The following is a 21,507-nucleotide window of genomic DNA, read 5'->3' as shown; positions in this document are numbered from 1 at the left end:
AGATCATATCGTCACATCATAGGTCGAGGGCTATGGATCATCCAACGTTCATCCACATCAACAACAAAATATGCAATGCAACATATTCGTGAATTCTAATGCAAACAACCTAGTATATCTCATGGCATTAATGATGCGTGAATCATGCTAAAATGTCCATTATTTGCTTTAAAACGTAATGAGTTATTCCACTCACCTCTGGATAGCTCTGACCAGACACTGGAGCAGCAGACTCACTGCTGGGGTCCTCGGTTCCTCGGGTCCGAACCTACACAGGTGGACTCAAATGAGGGACCAAACATACATGAACATAACTCTAAACTACTCCCCAAAAATCCCCTAGAACAGCATGAAATAATCATAGAAAAACATGCAAAGGAGGGCTGGACAGGGCACTTTCGGCGGCAGGTTCGGCGGCCGAAAGTCCCTCCAGAGCCGAAAGTCAGGCAGGTTTGGCGGCACCTTCGGCGGCCGAAACTCCCAGACAGAGACGAAACTCATGCATGTTCGGCGGCACTTTCGGCGGCCGAAACTGCCCTCCAGAGACGAAAGTCCTCTTTCGGGGGCAGGCTTCGGCAGCCAAAGGCTGCCTCCACAAGCGGGTTCGGCGGCCGAAAGTTCCTTCGGCGGCCGAACCTGAGTTTCTCCAAAGTGGTAGAAACTCAGCTCCAACATGCACAAACGCCTCCCAAACCTTTCAAACATGCATAAACCTATTCTACAACACTCCCAATCATACACAATCAAGCATACAAGTTCATAGGGGTCTCAAACTAGCCTAAACCCCAACTTCAACACAACAAACATACCCATAAACTCAAAACAACCTAAACATGCATTTCTACTCCATAAACTTATATAAAACTTGTTTAAAACACATCAAAAGCTAGAGATCGACTCTTACCTCTTGAAGATCGAAAGTAGAGGCGATCTAACTTGGAGTTGGGAGAGATTTAGCTCCTTGGGTCTCCAAGCTCAAAACTTGTTCTTTTCTCAAAAATCTTCAAAACAAAGTGAAAACTAGTGAAAATCGTGAAAGATTTGAAGAAAGAAACTCAAGATCGGCGAGGGGCGGCGGAGAGCTCACCTTGGCCGAAAATGGGGAAAAAAGCTCGCCCGTTTTCGGCTAAGGGACCCCTTTATAGGTGGCTGGCCAGGCCACATTCGAGAGCCGAACGTGCCTCCGCATGCATGCCATGTTCAGCGGCCGAACCTGGACTTCCCTCACTTATGCTTTCGGGGGCCTAATAGCGCTCCCGAAGGCATGCATGTTCGGCGGCCGAACTTGAGGTTCGGGAGTTTTCCTCCAAGGCTATTTTCATACAAAAACTTATTTCTTTCTTGATTAAAAACATAAAACACATTAAAACATTTTATAAAAACATGGTTTTACCCTTCTAGAGGTCTCCGACACCCGAGATTCCACCGGACGGTAGGAATTCCGATACCGGAGTCTAGCCGGGTATTACAATGGTTAACTTCTTAAGAATTACTTTATGGGAAGCCTTCCTCTTATGATCACATGACAATTTTTGGATGTTTGTGTTTTGCTGTCAATTTGAAACCAGCATGAGATAAGCTTGATATAGAGGTATCCCCTTTGTGTTTCTTGGCTCTTCTGGCATTCATAAAGGATAAAAGTTTTTTAACCTTACCAATAAGATCATCTTTATAAGTAGAGATGTGCTTTTCTTTCAGTAACGGTTTCCTTCTATTCCTCCTTCAAGTTAGTTTACTTAATTCTACCAATAGTCTTACTACTGAAGATACTATTATACCTATGTCTGCCTCTAATATTGATGGTTCTCCAACTGAGGATCTTAATATTTTAGTATCTTTTTTTGGTTCTAATAAGAATTCTTACACACCCTCTCCCAATAGTTTATCTGTATTTTCTCTTATGCCTACCATTATCTCCTCTCGTACTATTGCACTACACAACCCTCTCCCATTAGAGATGATCTAGCTCCTCTCTAAAGGTCCACTAGTATTGTCTCCAAGCTTGCTTGGTTATAGGACTTCATTTATTCTGCTTCTGCTTTCCTACCGCAAATAATTAACAATTGCAAATTCTCTTCAAGTATGTCTTATATTTCCATTAACTCTAGTGAAAAACTTTCTTCACTTGATATTTACAGAAGACTAATTAGGAGATTATTATACATTAATCTTACTAGCCTAACATAAGTTATACAGTATAGCATTTGTCACAATTATGTTAGATTCTTTCTAGCCTCACATGAATGCAGCTTTACATGTTTTAAGATACCTTAAACATCTCCTTCTAGAGACCTTTACTTCCCAGCCTCCAATGATTTCACTATGTCTACATATTGTGATGTTGATTGGGCTTCTTATGTTTACTCTAACAAATCTTTGATTTATGTGTGTTTCCGGATAGTTTACTAATTTCTTGAAAGACAAAGAAATACTTTACTGTTTCTCGATCTTATACTGAGCCTAAATACATGGTCATAGCTTCTATTGTTTGTGAATTATTTTGAATTTTCTCGATTTTGTAGGATTTTTATGTTGCTATGTAACTTCCTATTTATCTTCATTATGACAATAAAAAGGCTCTATATATTACTGCAAATCTTATATATCACAAGAGAATTAAAGCACATCGATATCAATTGTTATATTGTGCAAGAACAGTTTAAGAAAGACTTCATTGCTTCTTAGCATATTTCTTTTAAAATGCAATTGGCTGACATTTTTACCAAACCCTTCGGTTCTAAATCTCATTATCAATTATGTTCCAAGTTTTCTCTTGTGTACATATCACCAAATTCAATTTGAGAGAGGGAGTGAAGTATAGTTATAAATATAGTTATTTTTGTAATAATGATTTTTGTAGCTTTGTTATATAGACAGGTAGTTTATCTTGTGAGTGCATAGATGGTACGTATGAGTGCATGCATACATGTCATGTGTGTGTCAGTATACAACTTGCATATATAAAAACAATTTATCTGTAATATTTTATATAACTGCAATAAAAGTTTCTCTTTTCTTTCTCATCTGTTTTCGTTTCTCTAAATTTGTTTAGAATTACTCTAATTATGTCTTATTTTACTATTTATATATATGCCTTTATTTTAAAATATTTATATTTTACTTGTACATATTATTCTATTTATTAATAATACACATTTAATTTGAGACTTCTTTTTTCTTTCCTATTATTTTCTATCTTCTCATTTTTTTATACATTACATATAAATTTATATTTATATAGATTATAGGTATTATTTTAAAAATTTCATACGAATATGATACAAATAAATTTAAATATTTTATGTTATGATTATTTTATTCCCAAATAAATTCTTAAATATTTTATTTTTAATTTCGAATGTATAATTACAACCTTGATTTGATAGTTTGATAATCAAATTGTATTTATTTGTAATGTACAATCTGGATTAATGTTTGGTGTTATTACTTTTAAAATTATCACAAAGAAAATAATTTTATTAAATATATTAGTTATAAAATATTAAAAAGTAATTTAAAATAATATTTAATGTGATTTAAATTTAAAATATTAAAAATAATAAAATAATTTTTTAAAAATGTTTTTTTAATTATTTTTTAATTCTTAAATATAATGCTAATTAATCACTTTTTCGCATTGTACTAATATTTATAGTGTTTTAAAAAATTTAATAATACATAAATTAAATTAGAATTTGATTGTTGAGCATGATTTGATTAAGTGATTAAAAAAATATTTAATTTATTTGGAGTTATAAATTCACTCTTCAATCTTTTATCTCCTAAAAAAATTATTTTATTAATAAAATAAATAATTATTAAAAAAATCCTACACTTCTAATTTTATTATAATTTTACCCTAAAATTTTAAATTATTATCAATTTTATTTTGAAATTACTGATATGGAATAACATATCGAGTGACATAATAATTCTGTTAATTTTTAATGGTCTAAATAATAAAAGATATAATTAAAGTAATTTTAAAAAGTTAAAATTTAATAAATAAAAATAATAAAAATATAATAACAATAAAATAAAAAATACATAGTTTTATAATTAACTCATTTTTTATTTAATTAGAATAGCTACTAATTATTAATATTTGTAAAATATTATTTTAATATTAAAAAATACTCACTCCATTCTATCATTTTTATTTATATTTTCCTTTTTTATTATTTTAAAATTATTATTACTTTCTTTCTTATTTATAATTAATATGTAAATCAATAATTACAATCTTATTTTATTTTATTTTATTTTTAAAATATTTTTTATTAATTATTATTATTATTCAAAATAAGTATTTAAAATTTCTATTAATATTTAATAAAATTTAATATATTTAAAATTAATATAATTAAAAAATAATATATATGAAAGAATAAAATAGATAAAAATTATAAAAATCCAAACTGAATAATTATGTTTATTTGGCTAAAAAATTGAGATTGGAGTTTCCTTCGATTTGAAATTTAAAGTAAATTTTATTTTTAAAAAAATTGTAGTATAAGAATAAAAAATTACAAGTTTAGAATTTTTCTTAAAAAATATTTTTCCCTCTTTAAATTCCAATCAGGCGAAAGAAAAGCCAACCCAGATGATAATGGATTCGACGTTGAGATCCGACAAATGGATCCGGATCTCGTAGGGAAGTAAATGTTTCTATCAAGAACTGAAAACACTTCAATCGACCGAAAGGTGAAACTCATTGGCTGGATGTATTCACCCCAGCTTCCGTTGGCGCGTACGCGCGGGGTTTCACCGTGGGAGACTGACAAGTCCCAGCCGGAACCAGGAGGACTGGAAGCTTCTCTCCTCCAACTTGTGCAGGATCACCATAACAAGTCTCTCCGTCTCCGCGAGCTCACCGGTTAGTTTGATTCCGATTCAATTTGATTATAATTCAAAAATGTCAGAATTTTTATTCATTTAATTTCTGAAACAGAGAAGGCGAAGAAAGATGCAATTAGGAAGGCTGTGAGGGTATCGGATCTATTGATGGACGCAGTGAATGGTGGGGTTCAAGAGTCTTTCATCAACGAGAAACGAATTGAACATGAAATTCGAGCTTTAGCTGCTACAATTTCCAGGTTCATGAGACAAACTGATCAGTGGCTCACTGCAACTCATGCCATTAACACTGCAATTAAGGTTCTTTCTGATTGTTTCTGAACTTCTAATTTCAATTTCGGGTGGGTTTTGGTCATTTACTGATTAGGTTTTGTGTAAATAGGAAATTGGAGACTTTGAGAACTGGATGAAGATCATGGAATTTGATTGTAAAAGCATAAATGCAGCAATTCGCAACATTCATCAATAATGAGCTCAAATATGCAGAGTATGCTTGTTACCCCATTACGATATCTAATCGGTTTTCATAAGATAGATCTTTTTATCATTGAAGAAGTCAATGCCTGTCTGCCTAATATGCTTGCATTTTCCTGTAAATTTCCTTCCTAGTGTTTGCTTTCCTTTTTCTCATTTTAGTTGACAATATTATTTGATGGAGCTATCTTTTTGCTTTGCTATCCGATGATTGAATACATAGTTTTGCTGTTGAAACATATCTGTTTTAACCATGGCTTGTCATCTAGTGCTTGGTCTTTGCAGTTTTTTAATGTTCTTTTTATAGGTAATTTGTTATTTTGCCTTTTTAGTATTTATTTTTTTTGCTTAGATAGTGTTTAGCTATTAATGCAGTGGTCATGTATTTTACATTATGTGATTAAGTATTTGCGCATAGTGCGGAAATTTAGAAGTTAATGAAGTCTTGATTAATTGAAAGATCATAATCAATTGCATAAAAAGTGAACTAGCCCTATCTAATTGTGAGTGCATTGTTTGAATAAGCAATTGGAGAAGTTTTCTTATTCAAAAACTTATTCTTTTCCTTTTTAATTGCAGTAAAAGTGGTATTATGGTATTTCGCTGTATATACATATATACACACAATGGATATTTGGAAAGTAAGAAAACCATATAGTAGAACACCATTTTACATTTTTTATTTTGCAATTAGCATTCACAACTGAACATTCTGAAACACTTGTCATGTATGAAAAATCAGAGTACAAATGCAAATCTAACAAGACTAACATGCGTCTAACTTTTATTGTTTGATCTAATAGACAATTGAAGAGATGAGCAGCAATAAGCCCATCAAGAGACTAACTTTATTCATCAATAACTATGGTGATCAGTTAACTTTCCGGCAGTCAGTGCGAATCTCTCCCTCGGTTCCTGTGAGTGGACTGAGTTTCCCCATCTTGACCATTGCGTTGGCAAAATCTGCATAGAAAGTAATAGGATTGGTGCTGTAGGTTTTTACCTGCGAATCGGTGGAGCCACCACTAAAAAGCTGCTGATCTGAGTGCAGAAGGCCTTTGTTGTTAACCAAATTGGTGAAATAGGCATTATCAAATATTACAGGGCTAGTAGCATCTAGTGGAGAGAAATTCGTGTCGCTGCCTGTACTTGGACAGCTTGATTTTAATGATGTTGCCAGTGTTGAATCTATGTTTGTCTCATTGTAGAGTCGGCCTCGAAACATCGAGCACCTGGCTTGGCCTGTTGTGTGAGCTCCTATTAATCATGAAAACAATAGAAATTAGTTTGCAGAAACCAAAATCTGAAGTGATAATACAACAGTTGACATTTGACAAGCGTTTTATATGGTTATCTTGCCTGAAAGAGCGACCATATCTTTGGCAGTGAAGCCTTTATTTGAGAAGGAAGATATAAGGTCGCTGAGGTCCATTAGTGGGGATGGAAGCTCAGTATTTGCAGCACTATAACTTGCAGTGGTGGAATCTCTTCTACCCAATTCAACTTGCCATGAAGGACCACCCAACTGGATAAAAATTCTTACTTTTTTGTTAACCCAATTGAGTTGAAATATATTTTCTTTTTCTCGATGGAAATTACTTTAGAATTCATGCTTTTCAAATTGTCAAATTCGTTGGATATATACAGCCTCTACCATTTCAGTCAATATCGTAGTCCTTTTGTCAATAGGTGGAGATAGGAGTCGATCCTTGTTTGAGTATAATTTGAACTTTTAGGTTAATTTGGATTAAAGAAATTTAAAATGCACTTGAATATCTTGGATAAATACTTGGTAAAATTGAAGCACTAGTCATTTTAATATTTTGCGAATTGATAATTCTCCTATCAGAAGCATGGTGTTAGAATGTTCCATTATATAAGGAATTATATCCACCATTTTAAAAGAATAAATAATATATAGAGAATTCCATTAGAATTACTTACAGCAGCAACTGAATCACGAGCAGCAACAGCTATAATATCAGCACAAGAAACAACTCCAGGGCAAATAGACTCCACTTGAGATTTAATTGAATCGATCACTTCAAAGCCTCTAAGAGAATTTGCATTTGGGCCTGCAGTCTTCTCACCTTTGAAACTTGGGGAGACATCATCTAATAAAATAGATGCATCACATCCCTGTTTCAGCCAATACACATACAACTTCATTAATAACATCCATAATTATTATTGATATTTAGTGTGTGGGGGGAGAGAGAGAAAAGAGTACATTAACAAAGCAGTCATGGAAATGCATACGAAGCAAAGATGCTCCCAGGCGATGCTCCTTTGCAACAGCTTTAAGCACAGCAATTTTGATGGTAGAAAGAGCTTTTGGGCATGTTGTGGCATAGTAATTGGAAGATAATTGTGCATACCCTAACCCTAACCCTAACAAAAGCATGAACAAATACAATCCATATATTTGTGAGGAAAATGCCATATTATAATAATAAAATGAAGAAAGGTGCATAAACAGAAAGGCTTTGATGAATAGCTGTGTGATTCTCTCTCTCTCTCACTATATATAGAAGATGTTCTTTGGACTTAGGTGGTCTACAAATTTTTAATTTCTTGTTGTTCAAAGTAATAATTACTAAGGAATTAAAAAGTGGAAAGGTAATTATTATAAGCATTTCCTTATAGTTGTAATGCACTTTCATTATTTACTTATCTATTTATAAAAAAATTATTATTTAATTTTTGTCATATAAAAAATTAATATTTAATAAATTATTAAAATATTTTTTATATTTTTAAAAAATTTATTAAAAAATACTTTTATTAATTATAGTTATTAGGAAAGTAAAAAAAAAATATAAAATGGACTCACATTACTTAAAGTGTTTATACATTTAGAAAAGGGTAATTAAAACAAAAAGTCTTTGTCTCTTCTTTACTCTTGGTTTGAAATTAAAAATTTTATAAGAATTTAATTCAAGAGATTTTTTCTTTAAAATTTTTGTTTGGAATGAAAAGATTCAAAATTTTTAAATTTAAAAATTTTTTATTATGTATAGAGATAAAATCATGAATAATTTTATAAAAATTTATTTGAATTCTTTCTTTATAAAATCATTTATATCAAATAAGGAATTAGTGTTGAAAGTAAAAAAAAATATATTTTTTAAAATTATGAGGAGGTTTTAATATATTTTTAAAGGGATTAAATCAATTTTTTTGATATCATGAAGAAGTTATTGTCAAGAAGTCTATCAAAATGGATAATCTATTGGAGTTTCAATGTATCAAGAAACATAATATTTTCAATTAAAAAATTGCAAACCATTTGATGTATATCATGGATAAACATGACATATCGTTGGAAAAAAAAATTAATAAGAGACTTTATTTTTATCAAACCTGCTAAAATATATTTTAAAAGTAATAATCTTGTGTACAGTACATTGGTACTAAGAAATGTTCTCTTAAAATTAGCTTAACAAATTATTTACGCATACAATCTATTTGAAAATATTATAACCACAAGTTAAAAAAAAAAAAAAAAATTCATATTTTGAAAACATTTGGTTGGAATTAAGAATTTTTACAAGGATTTAATTCAATTGATTCTTTTTAAATAATAGTATATACTTAAAAGAAGAAATAAAAATAAAAGGAAAGAAAGAAAGAGAGGAAGAGAGTTGATTCTAGTAAAGGACGAATTACTTTCGTCAAAGGCATTGCCTTATGTCAGTTGAAAATTTTTAAGGGTACGTAGTATGAACAAATATCCCATGAGAATCTACATATCAAGTCAACTATAAACCACTTCCCTTTGGTTTTATTTATTTATTTATTTTTGCAAATCCCCCAAACTTTAGAATCTTCCATCCGCAAAATATTCAGAATTACGAAATTTTTTTTTTAAAGATTTTTTCAATTAATGAAGAATAACCTAATTAAAGTCTTAAAGTTTCATATTAGCTCCATCAGATTGAAGTTAGAGAAACGTGGAGAAGTAAATGACTATTTTTCTAACACTGAATTTTTGTTATAATAATAATTATTATTATTAATTAATTTTGTTTGAATATATCCGATGAAAGTGATTTATTAATTCATTAATTTACTTTAAATTAACAAGTTAATTGATGGTGAATCCAAAATTTTGTGTGAATTAACTTAAATTTTAATCTGGAAAATAATTGCAAAGAGTCGCTACAAAATTTTAGAATTTAGATAACATTATTTTTGTAATTATTATAAAATTATTGTTTTAATATTATTAAAATAGTAATAATTTTTAATTATCTATAATAATATATTTTAATAAATAATTTATTTTATAATACTTTTAGAAAAAATAAATTTTAAAAAATAGTTTTTACCATAAAAACTATGCGGCGGCTCATGAGCACGAGATGCAGAAGTGCAATATGCGGCGGCTCACAAATGCGCGATGCAGCAGTGGTGTTGGTGCGATGGGTTGGTGCTCAGGCGGTTGACGGGTACTCTAGCTGAAATGCGATGATGGCTGATGCAGTGCTGTTTGATTTTCTTGGGAGAAATGTGAATTGGGTTAAATTTCAGATGCTAGGTTATTATTAGTAGCACATTAAAACTATGTAGTTTTAACAAGAAAAATATATTTTTTTATGATTAGATAATTTAATTAATGGATTCTAAAAATATTTTTTTATATATATAATTTGAGAATTTCATTTTTTTTTTTTTGAAATTGTTGAGAATTTCATTTAAAATTATGTTATTTTGATTAAAATTATGAAGTTTAATTAATAAACTTTATTTCAATAATTATATAAATATATTAACAATGATTAATTAGGTATTTACAGCAGTATCTAATTTAAAAAGATTTTTAGAATTATAATTTAATTTTAAAAATATTTAATTTTTCAATTCAATTTATGATGTAATACTATTTGAATAATAATATTAAAAAATATTTATTACAATAATTTATATTAGGTGTGATTTTCAAGAATGTGTAATTTTTAAATATTTATAATAGTTTATATTTTATAATTTTATAGTTATCTTTATTTTAATTGTTTAATGGTGTTGATTTTTTAAAATAATTTATAGGATATTTACATATAAATATTAGTTTAGTTTTGTATTTTATATTATTTATTTATATTATATTTCTTTTTGTAAATATATATATTATTTAAAATTAAACTATAATTATAATATCCGATTAAATTTTGGTGTTAGAATTTAACTTTCTGATAAAATTTCGATTGAAATTTAAATAAATTTTTATAAAAATAAATTTTAAATATTTAAAAAAATATTTAAAAAAAATTTTAAATTCGGCCAAATTGATTTAGTTATAAAAGACCTTCAATTCAATTTTGAAAGGAGTTTTTCTCCCATCTTTAGGGCATACATGAGTTTAAAACACGTTTGATAATTTTCACTTTAAGTTTTTATAAATCTCTTATAAATTCATTAGAAATTCATGAGATTTACTTTTATTTTAAAAAATTAAGTTAAATTTTGTACTAATCTTTTATTCTTTCAATTTTCTTTATTGTTGTGGTTGGTTTCTTTTAAGAGGTAATTTTGGCTTTCTCGAAATTCATGGCCTTTGGGCTCAATGTGAACTGCTATGTAACTTGAGTTGCTGAAATTAAAATGCTTGCAAAATTAATGTCTTTTTCTCTATTTATATTTATTATAATTATTATATAAATATATATTTACAATTTAATTTTAATTTTGTAATAAAAAATCAAATTAATATTATAATTATATAATGAATAATTTCAGTATATCAAATAATAAATTTATTTTTTATATATAAAACAATAAATACTAAATACTAAATATTGAAATTATGTATAAGCTTCTTCATTAACTTAATTAATTTGTTAATGAGTCTATTCATAAACTTACTTAATAAGTATATTTATGAGTTTACTAGTTATGTATGAGTTTTACTTAAAATTAAATTTATGATTGCTAATTTGATTTACTTAAAAATATGTAAAAAAAATTAAATTTTAAAAAAAATTAATTTTAATGAAATAAAGGAGAAAAAACAAAATGGGAGGAAGGTAAAAAAAAAAATTACTTATAGAATAAGAAAGAGAAAAAGATACAACAAAAAATTTAATTTTAATTTTAAATAGTGTCGTAAGAAATTATTAATTTTCATTCAATTTTAAAATGAAAATAATAATTAAATTGTAATTTATTAATATATGAGTTTAAATAATTAATTTTTAATTTTACTTTTATATATTTTTAAGGAAATCAAATAATTTGTAATGCTTCTATTTAAATTATAATAATTTATACATTATAAATTATTAAAGATATAAAAGTATGATTAAGAATTTACTATATTTATTTAAGATTTTTTACAAATATATAAGAAGACTAATAAAAATAGTGAGAGATTTAATAAAAAATGAAACTTTATGTTAATTACTAAGATAGTTTAAAAAATAGTTGAGGGTCAAAACTTATATTATATTACTATACTATAAAAAAAAATAAATTATTTAAATTATTTAATATATATAAAATGAAAAAAAATTGAATGAGATTTGAGGACCGAAGCTCTCACTTAAATTAATATTATGATTATATAATGAATAATTTTAGTATATCAAATAATAAATTTGTTCTATGTAAAACAATAAATATTAAATATTAAAATTATGTATAAACTTGTTGGTTAACTTTTTAATAAGTCTATTTATAAATTTATTTAATGAGTCTATTCATGAGTTTACTTAATGAATTAGTTCATAAATTTATTTAAGGAATTTGTTCGCAATCCTATTTAATGAGTGAACTCAGAAACTTTTTCAAAAATCAAAAAATGAGTCATTTCATAAATTTTAACGAATTGAATACTATCGAGTATTAACAAAACTTGGCTTGTTTAGGTAACAAGTCGTAAAGTTAAGTTTGAACTCAATTCGTTTAAAAAACAAATCGAACTAGATTAAGATTTTATAAATTTTAGTCTTGAATAGCTCATAAATAACTCTATTCATTTACACCTTACCTGCTGGTTAAACTGTTAGGAATATAGTGATAATCAAGAGATCCTAAGAAGCTCTCTTCCCTTGGCTTCTTCCCTTTGAGTTCTTTTATTTGGGAGACTCACTCCTTTCTCTTGCTGCTTCTTGTCGACTCTCTTCTACTCTATCGGGTAGAGGGGAGCCTCCCTTCTTTTTGTCTGGTGGTGGATTTCCTTGCTCCACTTTTAGGTGGTCTTTTTTCATTTCTTTAGTTTGGTTCATTTTTCTGACATAAAATAACTAGTATTGAATTTTATGGCAGATTTAGACCGGACTTAACTTTTGCTGCCGACGTCCGATAAAAACCCATGATAATTTTTTGAAAAGAGAATTTCGAGACGCACGACTTTCAAAATATGGAAATTCTATCGTTTAGGAGATTAATTTTGTATTTTAATTATTTTTTTGAATATTTTAAATATTTTTATAATTTTACATAGTAAAATTTTATTTTTATTATAAATAGTCTCGTGTACTAGAAACGCACTTTTCAATATTTAAAAAATAATTTTTTCCTTTTATTTCTATGGAGAAAATGGAGGGTTGTTATAGATATGCTCCAGTTGGTTGTTTTCTCTTGTTTTTTTTTTTTTTTTTTTTTTTTTTTTTTTTATGTTATTTGGTATTTAGCTTTTGCATGCAGGTTGGATGAGCATAAAAGGGATGGAATTTCTGGGTTCCTTCTGTAAGTGTGTTAGCTCGGTAGCTGAATCGATTTCCTATGCTGCTCTATGTTCTTTGCTTGGTGAAGTTTAGTTAGGCGGTGGCTCACCATTGAAGGCGTGAGTGGGTCGCCTAAAGATCACTTACATCTCCTTCATCTCCCTTATGGACCGATTGAAGCCTATTGACCTGTTGGTGTTTGGTTGAAGCTCCAATGGTAGTATTTGTCTGTTCCTTCAGCTTTGCCTCCTCCGTTTTGGTAGTTTGGTCTTGGCCTAGGTAGTTTGGTCTTGGCCTAGGTTTGTTGGTACTTTTGATTCTCCTCGGCGCTTCAGTTGGTTATGGTCTCAGGCCATTGTAGAGACGATGTTTTCATTTTTTTCCAACTCCAATGGCATACTCAACCTCAGGCGACCAGAGAAATGGAGGCTGCTGGAATATTTTTTTGGATCTTCTTCGAATCCTTATTATGGATAGGGTATTTTAGAGTTCCGTATTTGGGCTTTTATTAGTATTTTTAAGTTCTGTTTATGGGCCTTTAACATCTTATTTAAATCTTATAATCTAGGTTTTAGACCTATTTCTACTCTAATGAAATCTATGATATAAAAAAATAAAAAAATAAAAAAACCGATAGGAATACATACTTGTGGTACAGGGTTCGATCCTTATTTGTTGCCAACATTAGCAAAAAAAATTTTGGGTTAAAAGTAACTGGTACAATTTAAAAAATCCAATTTAATATGGACGGTTTCGTACCAAAATAAAATGAATTTCTTAAAATTAAGAGTTTATAGATAAAAAAACTGAATTAAATCGATTCTCATAAATTAAAGATTTATGGATAAATTGATCCAACTTCTAATTAAGCCAATCTGATTTATTGATCCGGTTTGATTTTGATAATTATGGATATAATTAGTCTTCTCATATTAAAAGAAATTTATTTTAACAAGCTTATTAATTCAAACTTGTATTAAAATTGTGATTGCTAATTTGATTTACTTAAAAATATGTAAAAATAATAATTTTAAAGGAAAGAGAGCAAAATAGGAGGAAGGTAAAAAAAAAAAAAAAGAAAAAAAAAATATATATATATATATTACTCATAGAATAAGAAAAAGAAAAACATATAACAAAAAAGTTTAAATTTAATTTTAAATAGTGTCATAAGAAATTATTAATTTTCATTCAACTTTAAAATGAAAATTATAATTAAATTGTAATTTATTAATATATGGTTTAAATAATTAATTTTTAATTGTACTTTTATATATTTTTAGGGCAATCAAATAATTTGTAATGCTTCTATTTAAATTATAATAATTTATACATTATAAATTATTAAAGATATAAAGTTTAATGAGTCTATTAATAAAAATTAAGAATTTACTATATTTATTTAAGATTTTTTTATAAATATTTAAGAAGACTAATAAAAATAGTGAGAGATTTAATAAAAAATCAAACTTTATTATAATTACTAAAATAGTTTAAAAAATAGTTGAGGGTCAAAATTTATATTATATTACTATACTATGAAAAAAAATAAAATATTTAAATTATTTAATATAATAAAATAAAATAAAAAAAATTGAATGAGAGTTGGGGACTGGGCTCTCACTTGTCACCCCATCTCCACCCCCTGACACTATGTAAGCCTTTGGGCCAATTAGTCAAAGGCCTTTACATGCCACCTGAAGATCAACCCTTAAAATTGAACAAATATCGTAAACTCTCCTTGTCAAGTTCCATTTTCATCTTCAATCAAACTACCCAATTCTTGATACTCTCCCAAAAGTAAATTGAAGACCAAGTACTCTAATTAGTATACGTGGAGATGAGAGAAGATATTATTTGGTCATTTACTGAAAATACAAATTCACCATATAATTCGATGTATCATTTAACAATCTAGCAACACATATCATGATTATGATAATACAAAATTGAATTCACTCAAATAAATAACAATTTATGGTACGGTGATAGAGCTTCAATCATATGTTTCTCTTACACTATATATATCTATATAAGTAAACATTTCTTTTATACATTTTTAAAAGTATATTTCTTAAATATCTCTTTTTTTCTCTTACTCTTATTGTCACTATTTTCATATATATATATATTGTTTTATGATTCATACTTATTATTACCTAATTAATTTTATAAATTAGAGTGTTGCTATATAATGTTACTGAGATTAGATTGATGACATGGTCGGAGCGACACTGTACTATGATTGATTGAAACCTGCAAGAGAGGAAACGTGAGGTGGTGGTGGGTGCCCACGGCAGCCACTCCGACGCTCAAGTTAGTAGTTTGAAGAATAGAGAGAACGCAATGGATTACTTAGAGTTTGAGTGGTATTAGAGATAGCGTACCTTTACCTCTGAGATCATTCCCCTTTTATACTCTAAGAAGATGGAGATAAATATAGTGTCTCCTAAAAATCTAGCGATGATGTGGCCGGCTGCTCAATAATGGACATCGGCAGCTAATAGGTTGGTGATCCCGTGATCACAGGCGAAATGAGAATGTGCCTAATAACGGTAACTCTGTGCCAAGACTCGGCCTATTAAGGGGAGTGAGTCTTGACGATAATCCGGATATTAAAGTGTTCGAGTCTTCCTTTCCTATAGTAGGACCGCGCTTCTTGCTTGTTAGATCCTTGCCATGTAGCCCCTGTCCTGTGGCGACAACTTATAGCTTACTTTGGGTGGATGTTATGTAGCATCAGAGGTCCCTCGCCAGTCTTCAACTCTTTAGATTTGAAGGTGGCCATTTGCCTTTCGGATCTAGGACACGTGGCATGACCTCAGTCATAAGCATCGTTTCACTTGCCTATGGTCACCTCATCTTCTGCACCGCATTCAAACCTTTGTCGGCTACTTTGCCATATAAGAACCCTTCTTTCTTCTTTTTGGCTCACAACAGTTTCCCATGGGAGAGAGGAATGGAGGTCCTCCTTCTTCTATTCTTTAGCGTAACCAAATCTATGTGGAGGATATTATCATAGTCTTCGAAGAGCAACTGAAGGTGGGTCTTTATGAAGGTGCAAGCATATCACTTAGCTCTATGGATTGCAACCAGTCCAACTATAGCAACTTTGTGAAATTACGACCCTGGAGCAGTAGCTGGTTTGTGCAAGATTGATTCCAAGAGCAAGGTCAGGAAGGTAATTGGAGAGACATCTCTTCTTTTGGCCTTTCAGATGGCTCCCTCCCATAGAGTAGGATAGATTTTTAAAGGATTCAGATGTAATAGGGACTTTATTCAAGTCCATTTTTGGCTCCTTGTAATCTTTTGTATTGAAAATATACGTTTCATATGTTTTTGTGTGTTCCCTCTATTGCCACCATTTTTGCAGAACAAAAGGGGCTAAAGCGTATCTTTTTTAGCTCCCATTTATAAAGTAATAATTTTTAGAAAACTTAATGAAAAATAGGATCAATATCTAGGCCTATGGCCTAGCGGAAAAACACCTTGGGGGGATTTATTAATAAGGATCTTTCCCACGACCTAGTCTTTTATTTGATACCTTCATCTTTTAGGGGTTAGTATGCTCGCCTTTCTAGCTGTCTAACGCAGATGACTCGATTAATAGGGCTAACGCCCAAATGGCCTAGCGAAAACTGCCTTATGGCCTGACCTGGTGAAAACTGCCTTGTGGCCCAGTTTGGCGAAAATTGCCTTTTGGCCTAATTTAGTGGAACCAACACCCGAATGGCCTGGCAAAAACTGCCTTGTGGCCTTGTTTAATGGGATCAACGCACGAATGGCCTGATGAAAACTGGCTTATGGTCTTGTTTAATAGGACCAACGCTGGAATGGCCCGGCGAAAGTTGCCTTATGGCCCGGCCTGTCGAAAGCTGCCTTATGGCTTGGCCTGGAAAAACTGCCTTATGGCCTTATTTAGTGGGATCAATGTCCGAATGGCCTAGAAAAGCTACCTTATGGCCCTGCTAATGGATGTTGAAGCCCACAAAAAATAATCTATTAAAATTTCAACAATTAAGAATTGTATATTGTGGTAATAGGATCGAATCCACAGGAAATTGATACTATGATTTTCCTAACAATGACTTGGGCAAATCAACAATAAAATAAAATAAAGGGGGATTTTGATGATCAACTAAAATAAAAATGAAAGCAATAAAAGAAAATAGTAATTAAAAGAAGAATCAATCAATGAGAAAAAGTTCTAGTTGAAGTGTAGGTTCCATTTCAGTTTGGGAATAGATCTTCGATATTTTAATTCTTTTGTTCGTTTCAATAAATCAGTTTTGGTTGTGGAAGACGCTCCGCACAACCAAATCTCTCCTTAAGTTTAGATTAATTAGGAAATCTTCACTAACCAATCACTAGCTAACAAGTCGTTAAGGAACGTCCTTGGGGGTTTTTACTTTTCAACTATTAACTGCTTTAAGAAATAGAGAGACCTAATTCTAACTGACCAACTGTGTGGTGAATTTGAGTTAGATTATGCAACCTCTTAATTATTACACTAATTGTTACTTGTGTTCAACAATCTAAGCAATTATGGACTTAAAGTATTCAAACTAATATTATATTACCTTGCAATCAAGAACAATCGGCTCTATTGATTCAAATAACAAAGTAATAATGATATGAAGAATCAAATTGCATAATATTGAAAATAAAAGATTAACAATAGAGTTTCAGATCTCCCAATTCATATATAAACTAAAATTTCTCCTAATTTCAACTAGAAATTGAGTTTTCAGTCACTCATGGCTTTTACAAACAAGAAACAAAAGAGAAAAGATAAAAGAAATTGATATAGTGCTGTGCAGAATCAGGTCTGCTTGATTCTCCTCCTTTCTGCGGCTGCGCTTGCTGTGTTTAAATAGATATTTTAAAAACCCTAGCAACAGCTGTAATACCCGGCTAGACTCCGGTATCGGAATTCCTACCGTCCGGTGGAATCTCGGATGTCGGAAGCCTCTAGTAGGGTAGAATCATGTTTTCATAAAATGTTTTAAGGTATTTCATGATTTTAAGTAAATGGAAATGAGTTTTTGCATAAAACAACCTTGAAGGAAAACTCAGGTTCGGCCGCCGAACCTCAAGTTCGGCCGCCGAACATGCATGCCTTCGGGAGCGCCTTTAGGCCCCCGAAAGCACAAGTGAGGAAAGTCCAGGTTCGGCCGCTGAACATGGCATGCATGCGGAGGCACGTTCGGCCCCCGAACGTGGCCTGACCAGCCACTATAAAAGGGTCCCTTAGCCGAAAACGGGCGAGCTTTTTCCCCATTTCCGGCCAAGGTGAGTTCTCCGCCACCCCTCACCGATCTTGAGTTCTTTCCTTCCCATCTTACTCGATTTTCATGAGTTTTTACTTGGTTTTGAAGATTTTCAAGCTTTGAGCAAAGTTTTGGAGCTTTGAGGTTCAAGAACTCAAAACCTCCCGCCTCCGAGTTTAGGACGTCTCTCCTTCGATCTACAAGAGGTAAGAGCCGATCTTAAGCTCATTTTATGTTTTAAGCAAGTTTTAAGTGGATCTATGGAGTAGAATGCATGTTTAGCTCATAGTTAGGTTTATGGGTTTTATATGTGTTTTTGAGCAATGTGAGTTGCTTGTGTGTTGTAGTTGGGGTTTTTTTTATGGTTTGATGCCCCTAGGAGCTTGTATGTTTGCTTGTGAATGCTTGGGAATGTTGTAGAATAGGTTTATGCATGATCGGTTAGTTTTGGAGGCACAAATGCATAAGGGAGCCAAGTTTCTGCCCTTTGGCAGAAACCAGGTTCGGCAGCCGAAGGAACTTTCGGCCGCCGAACATGGCTGGGGAGGCAGGCCTTTCGGCTGCCGAAGCTTGCCCCCGAAAGGAGACTTTCGTCTGTCTGGGACTTTCGGCCGCCGAAGGTGCCGCCGAACATGCATGAGTTTCGCCTCTGTCTGGGAGTTTCGGCCGCCGAAGGTGCCGCCAAACCTGCCTGACTTTCGGCTCTGGAGGGACTTTCGGCCGTCGAACCTGCCGCCGAAAGTGCCCTGTTCAGCCATTTCTTGCATGTTTTTCTATGACTATTCCATGATGTTTTAGGGGGTTTTTTGGGGGATAGTTTAGAGTTATGTTCATGTTTGTTTGGTCCCTCATTTGAATCCACTTGTGTAGGTTCGGACCCGAGGAACCGAGGACCCCAACAGTGAGTCTGTTGCCCCACTGTCTGGTCAGAGCTATCCAGAGGTGAGTGAAATAACTTATTATATTTTAAAGAAAATAATGTACTTTTTAGCATGCTTCATGCATCATGAATGCCATGTGATGAATTAGGTTGCTTGCATTAGAATTCACGAATATGTTGCATTGCATATGTTAAATGTTGATGTGGATGAATGTTGGATGATCCATAGCCCTCGATCTATGATATGACGATATGATATGTACGGTACGGAAAGTAAGACTAGTGGGACCCATTCTACGTTCGCTGGCACTATGTAAGGGAAAGACCAGGACCCATTCTACGTTCTGGCACAGTTGGACACTGTTATGTTATGATATGTAAGGGAAAGACCAGGACCCATTCTACGTTCTGGCACAGTTGGACCATGTAGAGGGCTATTGGTGACAAGTTCATCCTTGATGTGATTAGCTGTGATGTGATGCATTCCATGATCCATATGATTTAAATGTTTTTATTATTCTGCTCACTGGGCTCTAGTAGCTCACCCCTCTCCCATTTCCCCAGGTTTGCAGGTACAGGGTAGACCAGGAGGTTTACAAGAGTAATGAAGTCTGGTATATGTAATAGATAGTGTGGACATGATAAATGTATTAATGTTATGTAAAAGTACAATTTCATTCATGTATTGATATTGAGGATTAGATATTGTGCTTGACATTATGTATGAGGAATCCCTTTTATTACATGATAAAAAATGTTTTATAATGTTCATGAAAGCTAACTCATCTCATGTTGTATCGCCCGTTGGGGCATTGATGAGATCCCACAGAGGGATCATGATTATGATCATGACTATGTACATGTATGTTCAGGTTGAGTTGGATGTTTGAAGAAAAGTTTTAAATTTTTATGTATGTTGTTGATCATGTATGGGATTAAACAGGGTTTCAGGATGTATGTTTGGCTTGCTACGGGTCTTGGCGGCCTTAAGCCAAGCCAGATCCTAGCACCGGTAGCGGTCCAATTTTTGGGTCGTTACAGAATGGTATCAGAGCCCTAGGTTCATAGGATCGGACCTAGAGTGTTGGGCTCATAGATGTTCTAGAAGGTCAAGCACAATAGGAAAGATCATGTCCACTAGGATAGGATGTGGAGTCCTGTCTTGTATGATGATGTGAAATGCCATGATTATATACATGTGCATTGATGCTATGATATGAATGACATATATGTGATGAGGGTTCATGTGTGCCCACATGAACCATATGATGCTAATGGTTGTATGATGTGTACTGTTTTTCAGAAACAGGATGAGAGGAACTCGTCGATCTGCAAGATTGACTGGAGTGCCACCTGAGGATGAGGGCACGAGCGCCCGTCCTCCTACATTGCCTAGGGCAATGTCTTGTAGAGTAAACAGAGAAAGAGTGTCAAGGGACCCTAGAAGGTCTTTTGATGCTAGCAGAAGGGGGACTGATAGAGGAGGAAGTTCTTCAGATGTGAGGGAGGTTATGGAAGAGGATCAGAGGAGGGATGGGAACCTGGATGTTAGCATGGAGGAAGAAGGGACAGGGGAATCTCAGGGAGGCATTCAGGCCTCGGGGTATGGTTTTCCACCCCATTATCCACCCTTCCCACAGGGTTCAGGGTATCCGATGGGAGGTACATCGGATTACTCCAGCTTTAACCCCTACCCTACCTACATGCCTTATCCACCTTTCTATCCACCTTACACACAGTACCCAGCTTATCCACCCTCACCCTTCTATCCTAACCCGGCAAACCCCACCTCGGGGAATGCTGCACCCCCACCTCCACCACCTACAGAACCAGCAGCCCCAGTTACTCAACCTTCTAGACCTAGCTCAGCCGGTGGGAGCAAAGTAAAGATGAAAGATTACCTCAAGCTGGATGCTCCCAAATACAAGTCAGGGGATGACCCCTTTGAGTATCTGAGAGTAGTGAAGACAATAACTGATGAGCTAGGGGCGGATGATAGCAGGGCCATTCAGATGGCAGGGTTCACCTTAAAGTGCAAGAAGGCACGAGAATGGTTCAAGTGTTATGTGGACCCGAGACTAGACGGTATGACATGGGAAGAATTTGCGAATGAGTTCGCTGGATGGGCTTTTCCAGACAGTTCCAGAGAACTGAAAATGATTGAGTTTGAGCAACTGAGGCAGACAGAGCACATGGGTGTAGAGGAGTTCACGGATAAATTCTTGGAGCTATTGCCTTTTTCAGGGCAAGCCCTAGATTCAGATACGAAGAAAGCCAAGAGGTATGTTATGAAGCTGCATTCCAGGTACTCCTCGCTGATTCAGTCAGTTGAGAGGGAAAGTTTCCAGGTACCCAGCTT

At 32.5% G+C, this 21,507-nt stretch overlaps 2 protein-coding genes across 3 annotated transcripts; one reads left to right on the top strand and one right to left on the bottom strand.

Moving 5' to 3' along the window:
- Nucleotides 1–4,601: 4,601 nt before the first annotated feature.
- LOC110605887 (biogenesis of lysosome-related organelles complex 1 subunit 1) lies at nt 4,602–6,926 on the top strand. 2 transcript variants are annotated; one of them, XM_021744560.2, is made up of 4 exons: nt 4,602–4,876; nt 4,952–5,157; nt 5,240–5,344; nt 6,135–6,926. In XM_021744560.2, the coding sequence occupies exons 1-3, from the start codon at nt 4,663–4,665 to the stop codon at nt 5,324–5,326; spliced, it is 507 nt and encodes a 168-aa protein (XP_021600252.1). In that variant the 5' UTR covers nt 4,602–4,662; the 3' UTR covers nt 5,327–5,344; nt 6,135–6,926. The 2 variants fall into 2 exon arrangements, with proteins under 2 accessions (XP_021600252.1, XP_021600251.1); XM_021744559.2 differs by lacking the exon at nt 6,135–6,926 and having other exon boundaries at nt 4,604–4,876; nt 5,240–5,570.
- LOC110605886 (cationic peroxidase 1) lies at nt 6,203–7,789 on the bottom strand. Its single transcript, XM_021744558.2, has 4 exons — nt 7,562–7,789; nt 7,276–7,470; nt 6,691–6,856; nt 6,203–6,588 (listed from the first exon to the last, which is right to left on the bottom strand). Exons 1-4 carry the CDS (start codon nt 7,772–7,774, stop codon nt 6,203–6,205), a joined length of 960 nt encoding a protein of 319 aa, XP_021600250.2. The 5' UTR covers nt 7,775–7,789.
- Between the last annotated feature and the right edge of the window lie 13,718 nt (nt 7,790–21,507).

This window comes from Manihot esculenta, chromosome 18 (assembly GCF_001659605.2).
Source record: "Manihot esculenta cultivar AM560-2 chromosome 18, M.esculenta_v8, whole genome shotgun sequence".
Classification (NCBI taxonomy): Eukaryota; Viridiplantae; Streptophyta; class Magnoliopsida; order Malpighiales; family Euphorbiaceae; genus Manihot; species Manihot esculenta.
This window is presented reverse-complemented; position numbering and strand designations above follow the sequence as displayed.